The sequence below is a fragment of the Martes martes genome (assembly GCF_963455335.1).
Source record: "Martes martes genome assembly, chromosome: 3".
NCBI classification, from domain to species: domain Eukaryota; kingdom Metazoa; phylum Chordata; class Mammalia; order Carnivora; family Mustelidae; genus Martes; species Martes martes.
In genome coordinates, this window is record NC_137890.1 from 61,800,470 (window position 1) to 61,813,505 (window position 13,036).

At 39.4% G+C, this 13,036-nt stretch overlaps 1 protein-coding gene across 1 annotated transcript in view; it reads right to left on the minus strand.

Annotated features, from left to right (window-relative positions):
* NEK5 (NIMA related kinase 5) overlaps positions 1-13,036 on the minus strand; it is a gene marked incomplete at both ends in the record, with an annotated part of 60,378 nt that overhangs the window by 34,985 nt on the left and 12,357 nt on the right. Inside the window, 8 exons of the mRNA XM_080799390.1 lie at positions 1,801-1,934; positions 4,096-4,177; positions 4,257-4,457; positions 6,019-6,073; positions 8,302-8,388; positions 9,447-9,517; positions 9,603-9,686; positions 11,576-11,673. Of these exons, the coding sequence (XP_080655516.1) occupies positions 1,801-1,934; positions 4,096-4,177; positions 4,257-4,457; positions 6,019-6,073; positions 8,302-8,388; positions 9,447-9,517; positions 9,603-9,686; positions 11,576-11,673 (812 nt within the window). The remainder of the gene's footprint in view (positions 1-1,800; positions 1,935-4,095; positions 4,178-4,256; positions 4,458-6,018; positions 6,074-8,301; positions 8,389-9,446; positions 9,518-9,602; positions 9,687-11,575; positions 11,674-13,036) is intronic.

A 13,036-nucleotide genomic window follows, 5' to 3' on the forward strand; every position in this document is an offset into this window, starting at 1 on the left:
CCCCAAGCTACACCTCATCACCCTTCCCAACCAGAACAGAATGACAGGAGGAGAATCAGAAACAAACGATTGTCTCAGAGTTAAGTGAGGCCACTGAGTTATGAGATAAGAACCAGACCAACTTAACAGATGAAAACCAGCCAAGACCCTGTTGCTAACTAGCAAACTAGGGCCAATTCAACAACAGCCGGAACTGCCTACATAACAGATGATAACAAAAGAGAAAAAGAAGTTCAAACCACTGGAAAGGCCTAGAACTGGTGGCTGGAAATATAAATAACCAAACGGTTTAAACTGAGGTTTCCTCACTGTGAAGAAGTAACACACTATGTTCTCTGTTCTTTTTAATGCTGTGTGGTTCCTACATCTGTTAGAGGAACCGTCTGGAATTGTAGATATTGGATCATTTTTAACTTAAAAAAATGTCACCTTCAGGGCACCTGGGTGGCTCCGTCGGTTAAGCATTTGACTCAGATTGGTTTAAGTTCAGGTCATGATCTCAGGGTTCTGAGATCACGAACATCAAGTTCTGAGATCTGATCCCTGCACTTAACAGGGAGTCCACTCTCCCCTTCTCCCCTCCCTCTGCTCGTGCTCCCTCTCTAAATAAATAAATAAATAAAATCTTTTTTTAAAATGGGCAGCTTCATATAGTTTTCTTTAAATATTAAAGTAAATGTATAAAATTTGATCTTAGTCTAGACATAAATTATATATTTATTTAAAAAATATTTTAAAGTGTGATGTATGTTCCTTAGTTTTGCAATTTTACCTATATACAACCCCAAACAAGGTACTATTAACTATTTGTTGAAAAATGGCTAGAAATAGAGAAAAGTATTGGAAGGAAATTAACAGCTTCTTTAGGATTTTCCTTAAAATCCCAAGTAGTAATGAGAACATCAGACTTGTTCTCATAACTTAATCCATCCTGAAATCTTTTAGGTATTTTTTTCTCTCCTACCAGTCTGCTACAGACTATTCTAAATCACAACATACTTTTAAATTTTTTAAAGTTTATTTATTTATTTACTTTTATCTTTAGACCCAACCTGGGGTTCGAACTCACGACCCCGAGATCAAGACTCCCATGCTCTTCCAATTGAGCCAGCCAGGTTCCCTGACTTTCACATTTCTTTAACGTAAGTGAAACCACAGTCTATCAAACAAAGAGCAATCATTTAACTAATAGTTTCAAAATCTATCTATACACCTCCACATTTTCTAAAATGTCTATATAGCAAGTAAACACCTAGTTAACACACCTCCAAATAGCCCTCTAATCATACATTCATAACCTTCTTTAAAAATACAATTCAATGAAGAGACAATATATATACCAGAAGCATTCCACTAGCATGAACTAAGAGGTTCTATGCTCTGTTGACGTGAATTCAGATAACTAAGCCTAGAGAATCTCTAGGAAAAAAATCACCCTGACTATATACTAAAAATTTCTCAATTATATATAACACGTTAGAATTAAGGGAACGAAATGCAGTTTTCTGCTGCAATGTGACTCACTTATTCTATTTAGAAAGACCTTATTTCTTTAAAGAAATCAAAAGGTTTTGAGTTGCAGGAAAACTAAAACTAGAACATAGGATACTTCCAAGGAAATACAACTAGGAGTTGTCCAATGAAGTACCCCTTTAATGCTCAGTGCAGAATGATTTTGCTCATAAGGACAAAACGAGTGTTCTCCAAAACAATGGGCTTGTACCCTAGGAACATGTGCATGTAGGTCTGTAGGACATGACACCTGCTAACAAACCAAAGGAAGGGGTTAGTACAACTTACAGATACAGGCTTCTGAGCTCCAGCTGGGGGTCTCTTTTCATTTCTATAGAATATCTCCTTCCTTTTAAATGGCTCTGATAGCCTTGATCTTGGTAGACACTTTCCCTGGAATCTCGCTTTCTGTATCATAGAATCTTATTGAATCAAAAGAAAACAACTTCAGTTTCTTTAAAATGTCCACATCTTAACATCAGTGCTCATGAGAGTGTGAATTTAAATGACCTTTCATGACACAGGAAGGTTGCTTTAGCCCGAGATGTTTAGACCCAGTGAGAGAAGTCCATATGGAAAACTAGTCTGCATTGTCTTTTAATGGAGAAAACCATTTTATCCAGGCTTCCCTCACATATTTCTAGTATATTTAACAGCGCTTTTAAAAAAATTAGGGATTAACGCTAACATTTACAGAAAAAGGATGCATTGGATAATGGCATAAGTAATTACATGTAGTCATCATCGCTTGGGCTACAGGCCACATCGCTCACACCACACTCTTGTGTGAAATGTGTGAGCAGGATTTTTTTTTTTTTTTTTTTGAGAGGGAGAGAGAGAGAACCTTTTTTTTTTTTTAAAGATTTTTTTTATTTATTTGACAGAGACCACAAGTAGACAGAGAGGCAGGCAGAGAGAGGAAGGGAAGCAGGCTTCCTGCTGAGTGGAGAGCCTGATGCGGGGCTCAATCCCAGGACCCCAGGATCATGACCTGATTTGAAGGCAGAGGCCCCAACCCACTGAGCCACCCAGGCGCCCTGAGAGAGAAAATCTTAAGTAGACTCCCTGCTGAGTGCCAAGCCCCACCCAGGCCTTGATCTCAGGACTCTGAGATCATGACTTGAGCCAAAATCAAGAGTTGGATGCTTCACTGACTGCGCCAGCCAAGCGCCCCCATTAAGTACATGTCTGTGTTTGCCACCATCAGGCTTTGTTCCTGTTTTCCTTTCCTTCCTCTGTTAGAAATGTGGACAGTGTGCCTTCTCTTACCCTCTACTTACCTACTTTGAAACATTCTCAATCTAAACCCATGTATAACAAAACCAAGCCAAATTACACATGGCAGAGGGGCTCAGTCGCTCTTCTTCCCTTGACGACTTACCTCAAGCCTAGTGTCTCTATGACAGTAGACAGATTTCCCTGTCACTGCCTTCCTGGAGAGATGTTCTACTCCTCCTCATCCTTTCAGTTCAGACACTGGGTTATGACTAAGTCCACGCTGCACTTACTTCACAATATCAGTGGAATTAGTAATTTTGTCTTCTTTACTGTCTGTGTCTCTCACACGCACACACATGCATGGGGCATGTCATCAGCTGATCCTGAACCCGCCGCTTAAACTGCTTCTCTATTGATCATTAAAGTATTCCCTGCTTCCCTCAGGGGCCCTATAATAGTGATCACAGTCACCGATTAGGTCCGAGATACTAACTCCAGCTCCAAGTGGCCTTTGCAGGAGAACTCCGAACCACCAGTCCCTCCTCCCTATAAAAAATTAGTTTCACCTCATCACCCTGGGTCTGTCTGTGAACCTTCTCCTACTCTCCGTCGCTTCCCTACACAAAAGTTAAGTTAGGATTCTACCTTGTCAAGTGTCTTCATTAGTAAATCCAAGGCTTCCTGAAGTTTCCTGACTAATGGAAGAGAGGACAGGAGTCATTCAGAGCAGGTGTGAACTAGATATACAGGCACACACACTAGTCACCATTCGAAAGGATGATTTTTCATATATATATATACATATATATATATGAAATACTCTCTCAGCTAGACTTATTGAAATACTGTATATACTTATTGAATAGTATTTAATAGTACTGAATAGTATTCAATAGTATTCAATATACTTATTGAATATATATACTTAGTGAATACTACATATACTTATTGAAATATGAAAAATATATATAAGAAAATATATAAGAAAAATATGTAGGAAAAAATAGATATATGAAAAAAACTCATATATATATAAGAAAAATATGCGTGTGTGTGTGTGTGTGTGTGTGTGTATAAATTTTTTTAAAGCCGGCTCTACACCCAGCATGGAGCCCAAGACTGGGCTTGAACTCATGACTGGGATCAAGACCTGAGCTGAGATCAAAAGCTGGATGCTTAACCGACTGAGCCACCCAGGCACCTCAACATTGCTCATATTTTTTAAACATCCACGTTCAGTGTATTTAGTGGAATTTCCCTGCTAAAATTGTCAGCCATATATTAAAACTCACCGTGTGTGACACACATAACCGTGTGTGACACACATAAAAATGATTTTTGATCACGTGGTCAAATCGTTCTTACCTTGGACCCCCTTCCCTGCAGGCTGAGAAGCCAACCGTCTTGCTTTATGTGTGAGGCTGTGACTAAAGTCCTCCCAAATGACCTAAGATAGAACATATGTGTCAAGGACCTGCTAACCAAAATCTCTGCCAAAATCCACATGGAATCATCTCCAAGCTCACCTCAGGAGTCAAGTATTTCGCAATAAGATTCTCTAAAAAGGGGCTTTTCAAAATGGAATTAATAGACGGCCGATCTCGGGGAGATACTTCAAAGAGCTGAGATATCAAGGCTTGCAGGTCATGGGAGAACGTTGTGGGTATCGGGGCAAAATGCGCTTGACAAATCTTCAGAACCAACTGGTGTAAGTTGCTACCCTCAAACTGAAAGGACAAGGAATGATGACACTAAATCAGAGAAAAGGTTGAATACCAGCTTGTAAAGTAATATCAAGGAACAAAACAATGTTTCCAGCCGGTGCTCACTAGAAGGGCCCCCACGCAGGCAGGACTGCGGCAGAAACACACCCCTGCGCTGGGGGTGGGGGTCTGTGCCTGTCACCCTCAGATTCCTGCACCCAGGACTGGGGTGGGGGGCTGGTACTGACCACACTTCCCTGATCCAGCTGAGGGACCCTTGGGGAAGCAATCCTCCTGCTTTTGTTTAAGCTGGACTTTACAAATTAAAAAAGTGGAAATTGAATCTTAAAACAAAGCGAAACCAAAACACAATGTTATAAGGCTTCAGTTAGAAGTACTATGGTCTACCCTAAATGGTTTTCATCAACTAATATTTGATGAGTAGATATTACAGGCAGTTATACAATGTGATGCCACATTATATAAAACAAGCTTTTCTTAATTTTAATTTTTTCTTATCAAAATAATATTTATTCATTATGAAAAACTGGAAGGAAGAGGACGCTACAAACAGGGCAAATATGTATAATTTTGTCAGCCAGGGGTATATTTCCTTCTAGTCTTTTTTTTTTTTTAATTTTATTTATTTATTTGACAGACAGAGATCACAAGTAGGCAGAGAGGCAGACAGAGAGAGAGGGGAAAGCAGGCTCCCTGCTGAGCAGAGAGCCCGATACAGGGCTCGATCCCAGGACCCGGAGATCATGACCTGCCCGGATCGAGCCAGGCATTGGGCATCGGGCTCTCTGCTCAGCAGGGAGCCTGCTTCCCCCTCTCTCCCTGCCTGCTGCTCTGCCTGCTTGTGATCTCTCTCTCTCTGTGTCAAATGAATAAATAAAATCTTAAAAAAAAAAAGAAAGAAAGAAAGAAAAGAAAGGGAAAAAAAAAAAGACAGGCCTCCTTACCATATTGGCCCTTGGCTGGCTTCTGGGAACTCACATTTCTGGAGAGTTCCCACCACTCCCTTGGTGTTCAAAGTGGCTCTCTTTGCCTACACTGATGGTGCAAACAATATGGTTTATGCTGAACACCCGCTTCTTCCTGGGAGTCTGGAAGCGTGGTACCTGCCAGGCATAGGGCGCCTGCATGACCAGTTCCACATCAAAACCCTGAGCACTGGGTCTCTAAGGAGCTTCCCTGGGTGAGAACCTTTCACACGTGCTGTCACTACTTGTTGCTGGAGAAAGTAGCGTGACTCCTGCGTGACTCCATTGGGAGAGGGCCTTAGAAGCTTGTGTCTGGTTTCCTACGGACTTCACCCCACGCACCTTTTCCCTTTGCTGATTATATATTTGTGCACAATTGATTTTTAATGAAAATATGCTGTGTAGCATGGGTTTTTTACTGTACAAGTTGCACATTTTTCCATGTCCATATATATGGATTGATCATTCATCTTAATAGTTTGTCCATGTGATTTATAACAACCTAATTACTCCAAACATTAATGTTTTTCCTCTCAAAAGTTAATTTCACTTTCATAGTTTTAATAATTCAAGATTACTCTGATGATTAACATACTTACAGGATGCTTGAGTGCGCAAAGCTCATATAAGACACAGCCAAGAGACCAAATATCCCTGGGGAAGATAAGAGTTCAAATGCCAAGAAATATCCATAATTCTCAATTAGAGTCTTTATCCTTATAGTGACTGATATTTGTGTATCCTTATAATTTTACAGTTTTTATCCTTACTTTTCCAATTCTTCATCCTACTAAGGTAAGAGGTCACATCAAAACAAGGCACAGTTTGTGAGAATCCTAGCAGAGAAAAGATACACTAATTTTGCTACAATCTGAGGGCTCAGTGTTTACCTCAGCTTCACGTGCTCAGAGGAAATGTGTGTATGTAAGGAATTCTGGACAATTTGGAGGAAGCTGGCAAGAGTCAAACATGGATTTGTTTTGATTCAAAGGGTAAAATTTGGTTGATTTAGGAAGGTATACTCTTCTTAAAGCCACTGACAGAACCAAAGCTCTATTAAGAGACAACGCAGTGGCAAACCATAAGAGACTCTTAACCTCACAAACAAACTGAGGGTTGCGGGGGGTGTGGGGGGGGAGGGTGTGGGGGGGGTTATGGACACTGGGGACGGTATGTTCTATGGTGAGTGCTGTGAAGTGTGTAAACCTTGCGATTCACAGACCTGTACCTCTGGGGCTAATAATACATTTTATGTTTATAAAAAAATTTAAAAATTATTTAAAAAAAAGAGACAACATAGTATCTGGCACTCAATAAATTGAAAATTATGCTTGTAACATACGACCAGAGGCTTGCTCTTCAGTACTTAGTGCTTATATGTCATTGGTGTAATAAGGAGTTATCTTATAAAAAAGGCATCATTAAATCTAAAAAACCAAAGAAAATACAGTGAGAAGTGAAACAATCAAAACAAAGATTTGGTAAAGTGAGGAAAACGGCCCCCACTGTTTAGCCACACTTCCTCTGAGTGTGGGCAGGAGCAGAGGGAGACATCCTGAAGGCTTGAGGAAATGAAGAGTGATTACAGAATAGGTAGGAAACAATTTCCAACTGCTTTCTAGTGTTTTCCTAAGAGTTTCTAGAAACTCACAGACCACTTCCCACGACCACACAGAATTTTATAATCACCCGGTCTTCCCTAGGCCCACACCCTCCCCTGTCCCAGAGCACCCTCTATACCAGCCAGTGTGGTCCAGCGGGGAATACAGCCACTCCAAGCACTGGGTGTCTCCTATGCCCTACGTGTGGTGGGGGCTATGGTGAGCCAGGGACTGGTTTCCTGATCTATGGGGCAGCAGCTACCCAGCTGATTATTGCTAAGGTCTTCCAATTAACAAAAGCACCAAATCAGCATATTTAAATGTTGACTCAAGTATTGTAAAAAGCAGTACAAAACAATGCTGCTGACCCAGGGTGCTTCTCTGGACAGTCCCTCCTTTCACCCAGGCTACACTAGCTGCATTCCTGCCCAACTGGAGGCCAAACCCCTTCTTGGTATTATTCTAGGCTATTCCAGGGGGAAAAAAAAAAAAGCTTGTTTTTCTGTTATGCAGAGAAATATTTACCACTCTTTTTAGAAATCTCTACCATCTGGGCTCTGCCCTCCACTTATCTCTTGCAAAGTCAAACAGCAAAACATCCCTTGAGTATTTTCCAAAACAAATGCAAAATTAACTCCTAGAAGGAATTCAGTCTTCCTGCTAAACCAACTAGTTCAACCAGCAGCTTTGAAAAGTGATTTTTTTCTGCTTCTCCTTACATGGAAATAAAAATTACCTCATGTTCACCTTTTACTACTGTGTATATTAATATTATTCCGGAATGGTAGGCTCTGGTATGTCATACACAAAACTAGTTGGGTTTTAAAGCTGGAGATACCTTAACAATTGCCTAACTAACACTCTTTGCTACAGCTAGGAGAACTGAGATCTACAGAGGTCAATTGACACAGTCAACATGGTGACAGGGCCAAGGCTAGGGCTCCCAGCTCCTAATCCAGTACTCTCATTGCTTTCTCCCTGACCCCTCTATCACACTTTCCTGTGTTAGGCTAAACAGTGTTTGGAAGGTATGAAAAATCAAACAGATGCACATCACAGAGACTGCAATTTTCAATGTTAGTCTTTTTATCACTTGTGTCTTCAGATGAAATGTCTTTCTTCTAAATATGTTCAAAAGCTTCAGGGGACACTGAGGTGGTTGGAGACAGTCACCGCGATCCCCATTTCACATGTGAAGGAAATGAAATTATGAAAGTACCATGAGAAAGAGAGAATCCACCCGCTTTATTGTGACTTTCAAACCAATCGTCGGCAACTCACGTTTTATTGTTGTAGGGTTTATTCTGACAGATCTCTGGGGATAGGTAGTATGGCGTTCCAACACAAGTTCTAGCGAGTTTCATGGAACTAGTAAGTTATGTTAGAGAATAAAACAACATGGTTTGTTATTGGAGTAAGAAAAGGCTTAAGACACAGACATGCAAGAAGAAAGTATAAAAATGGGTAACACAAAATTTGATGAATGTACATATTAAAATAAAGCCAACATATTGCATATTAATAACAGAGTAGTAAAATAAATTGATTTTTAAACTTATACTTCACCAACCCAAAATCTACACGTAAAAAAATATTTATGGTTAAAGGCTTCACAAAGAAATATGATTGTTACATTACAAAACTCTTAGATGCGGCAAGAGTTCCCCCTTTCCAATTACCAAAGTAATGCAGACATGACTTAAAATTTGGAAAATATGGGAGTGAATAAAGAAGAAAAAATTACCTAGAATCTTACTATCCCAAAATAGTTATTATTAAAATTTGGATATATTTCCTTCTTGTTTTTTTTCCATGCATATTTTTCATATAGGTGTGATCACAGAGTATTAAAATTCAGAATTCCATTTTTGTCTTAATATAACAAAGTTTGTTCTCACATTATCAAGAAGTCTTCAAAATCATAAATGTGAGTGGCCATGTAGCATTCAGATACATGCTTGTGCCAAGCTTTATAAAATTTACCCATTTCCCAATTATTAGGCATTTAAATTAGTCCAAATATCAAACTATTCCTTTAGAACAAAGAGAACATTTAAAAAACTCTTGATATTTATTACCACCAAAATGTCTTCCAAAATAGTTGCATCAATATATTGCTCAGAGCATGTGTGAATTTGCCTGTTTCACTCAATTCTCACCAGCTTTATGCATATTCAGTCACAACTCATTTGATAAACTTATATCATACTATATAAAACATTGCCACTATCTTTCTATTATACCAAGATTAATCTTGGAAATTTTAATCGTAGGCAAAACATCATATGAATGAATGACTTAGTGAATTTATATAAATAGCTCTCTAAAATTATCTGGAAACCAAACTTTTAATATCTTAATTCATGATACCTAAAAATACATATTTTGGCTGTTATAAATAGAAAATGATTTTTAAAAATACTTACTTGCTCAGAACTCTTGCTATACCAAAGTCCCCAAGCTTTGCAACCATTCCATTCTTGCTAAGAAAAATGTTCTATAAATAGAGAAAATGCTACATTGTTGGAGATATTTCAAGAAAACGAAAGATCAGTTCTGTCTTGATCTCTCCAAGCTGTTACCTGAGCTTTTATGTCTCTATGTAAGATCTTCCTGTCATGAATATATTTTAGTCCTAGAGAAATCTGTACAAACCAACTCAGAATCTGTAGAGGGAACATAAAACAAAGCCAATCAGTAGTCTGGTGGTCACTGAAATGTCTTCATGAAAATATGCAAAAAGAGAGAAATAACATATTTATGTGTATGTATTTATGTGAATGAAACTATATTAGATATATCATCTAATCACACAATTCTCTTTTTATAGAAAAAAAATGAAGGTGCACAAAGGCAATCTAAATGTGCAGGTAACAAAGGGAATTCCACATACAGAAAAGAGACGACGTAGAAGCAGAGGAGAGAGGGAGGCAGTTCCTGCTTTTTTTTTTTTCTCTTAACACTGGTTTGCTGACTGCATCAGGATAGCAGATAAGCAGCATTTCCTGATAACCCTGGTGCCATCGGTGTTTCCTTTTCCGTGGAAAGGGGTTGCCAAGGCAGAGAGGGAAAGAGGAAGCAGAGAATCTGTGAGGTTATTAAAATTTTCAACGAACTATCAATATATGTGTATATAATAGAAAAACAAATATTTTACTTTTGGAATTTTTGGAACTTAATTTCATTTCTTAGTCATGATTTTATTTTATCTTAGCTGGCCATGAGCCTCTTTTATAAAAATGTGTTTTATGCTTATAAAGACTTCTTTAAACTTGCAAAATGTCATTGGTTCCTTGTCCGCCAGATTCCACAAAAAAAGGACAACAAAAGCAAAAAATAGCCATACTCCAGATGCTAAGTAAGATTCAGTTGTAATTTTAGCTCTTTTCCAACAAAGGGAAATGTAATTCAAAATTTTGTGGTGAAGAGTGTTTTTATTAAATGTGGCAAAATAGGGGCGCCTGGGTGGCTCAGTGGGTTAAAGCCTCTGCCTTCAGCTCAGGTCATAATCCCAGGGTCCTGGGATCTGCTCAGCAGGAAGCCTGCTTCCCCATCTCTCTCTGCCTGCCTCTCTGCCTACTTGTGATCTCTCTCTATCTCTGTCAAATAAATAAATAAAAATCTTTTAAAAAAAGAAAGAAAGAAAAGCAGACTTTTAAAAAAAATGTGGCAAAATAATCCCTAGAGGGGAAGAAAGGAGGGTTTCTACAAATACTGAATTTAATATATAATGTGAAGGAGCATAGGAAGGATGGTTGATTAAATTTACAAAGTTTAGGGATAAATGTGTACATTCAAACTATTCCATTTTAGCTCTAGGAGGAAATGATAGAGGCATGAGGTCTTCAAGTAATAAAATAGGACACAGAAACAAACTGCCAAAAGATGGCGCTGGGCCATTCCTGAGCGCTGCTCCAGGCAGTGGCTTGCCCCACCCATCACACCGGGCCCATTCGAATTCCCTTCCACACACACATTCCTGCTGTGTCCTTCATAAGCACAGCTCCCAAGAGGGTTCCAAAGGAAGCTCAGAGGTTGGAAGAAAAATGTGTTTGTGTGAAGAGAGAATGGGAATCGAGGCCATTATTCTTGGCCCGTCTCTCCTCTCTCTTCATAATCAATGAAACTAAATAGCCATTGCCATGAAGGGCCTCTATGCTCCCTAGCAAAGTGGGATAGCTATTTTATAACAGCGTACTAAATGGTAAAAGGAAGAAGAGCGAAGCTATAAATAGGTCACATTTAAAATGGCTGAGGAATATCCACATTCACAATTTTTTAGCCATGAAGATTGATCTTAAGGGCATCCTACTCGAGATTGCCCCAAAATACAACACTGTCTTCTTCGCAAGGTTCACTCTCACAAAGAGATTCAATTTCAGTTCAATTGCAGATCTGTTCTGGACTAAATCTATCAATAATATTGATCCACTACTGTACGTTTGAATTTCTCTGCCAGAAATCATGCTGTATATATACATGGCCTCGTACTTATGGCATTATGAATTTAATTCCCCCTAGTACAAATTAAAAGGCAAACTGGAGGCATTTTTACCTGATATTCACTAAATAACACTCCCCGTTGTCTACGGATCCTTCTCATGAGATCCCCTCCGTCACAGTACTCCATCACAATGAACAACCTGTTGTTCTCTGTAAGAAAAGGCATCATTACCTTTCATGCTCTCAAAAGTTGAGAATATACAGAAAAATGCATTATACAACAGTTAAAAACACTGGCTGAAGAATCATGGACTGGATTCTCGGCCCACTTCGCCACTTAACATTCTTAGCTCTCTGACTCTGGGCAAGTTATTTAAATTTCTCTGTGCCTCATTATCTCATCCGTAAGGTGGAGATAATAATAGGGAAACTCCTCTAAGGATTGTCGCAAAGGTTAAATGAGTTAATCCGTGTCAGAGACTCATAACAATGCCTGCATATAATGAGAGTTCCATAAATGTTAACAACGATTATGAACACATTCCTGCCGGAGATGAGAAATCTTCTGTTACACGGCAGCCATGAATCTTAACCCAAACCCCAGGAAGCATTAATAGACCTTTGAACTTGGGTGTAACCTTTTATTTATATGGCACTTAACTCAACTATGTTGTTGAGCACAATGGACACTCTTCTAAACTAACCTCTCCCTGACCTACTTTCTGGAGTCATTACCATTCTTGCTGCCCACTCAGGGGTACCCCTGGAGCCTACCAGACTCTCCTGCACGCTCAGGTACCTCTGTTCCCATGAATTGTCACCAAGATCATGGTGTCCATCCCCAAATCCGTTCAGCCAATTACACTTGTTATTGCCATTATTGCACGAACTGATGAAAAATCAATGGAAAAAAGACAGATGTGGTTATTTCTACGAAACCTATGCTGACTACTGTGGAGAACTCAGTAAAAGAAAGTAGCTTTAAAAAAAAAAAAAAAAGAGGGGCGTCTTCGACCTACATGTTGGGTAAGACAAGTGGAAAATAACTGACAAAGCTTTAAAAAGACGGTGCACCCAGACTGTCTGTAAATTCTGACTCCACTCTAAGGAAAGGAAATGGGAAGCCAGAAACGAGGGGAGTAGCCTGCCCAAGAAGGAGCATTCAGAAGTGTATTCCATGTGCTCATCATCAAAGATGAGGCCTCGGTCTTATATCAAAAGTTTGGCAAATGATTGTGCATTTATAGATGAAAATAAATATGTGTGTTCAATTTCCTGCTTAACCAGTTTTTCCCCAGAACCAGCCAACCACCAGCTGGGCTCCTGCTGGAAAGGTCTCCTACTCCGTTGTTCGTTTCTCCCACTCCTCTGTGGGTTCCCTGCAGACAGAGTCCCCACTTCGTTCTTTTGTCTTCCCTGTACCTGGCATGGGAACTGCCCCCTGGAAGGGGCTTCAGGAAAGGCAGTTAAGTGATTTCATAAAACCATCTAAGGAACACAATAAAAAATGGCATAAAATCAGGCTTAAAAACAAGTATTAATCCTCCTCGTGTTTTGCCTCATGTTGTTGAAT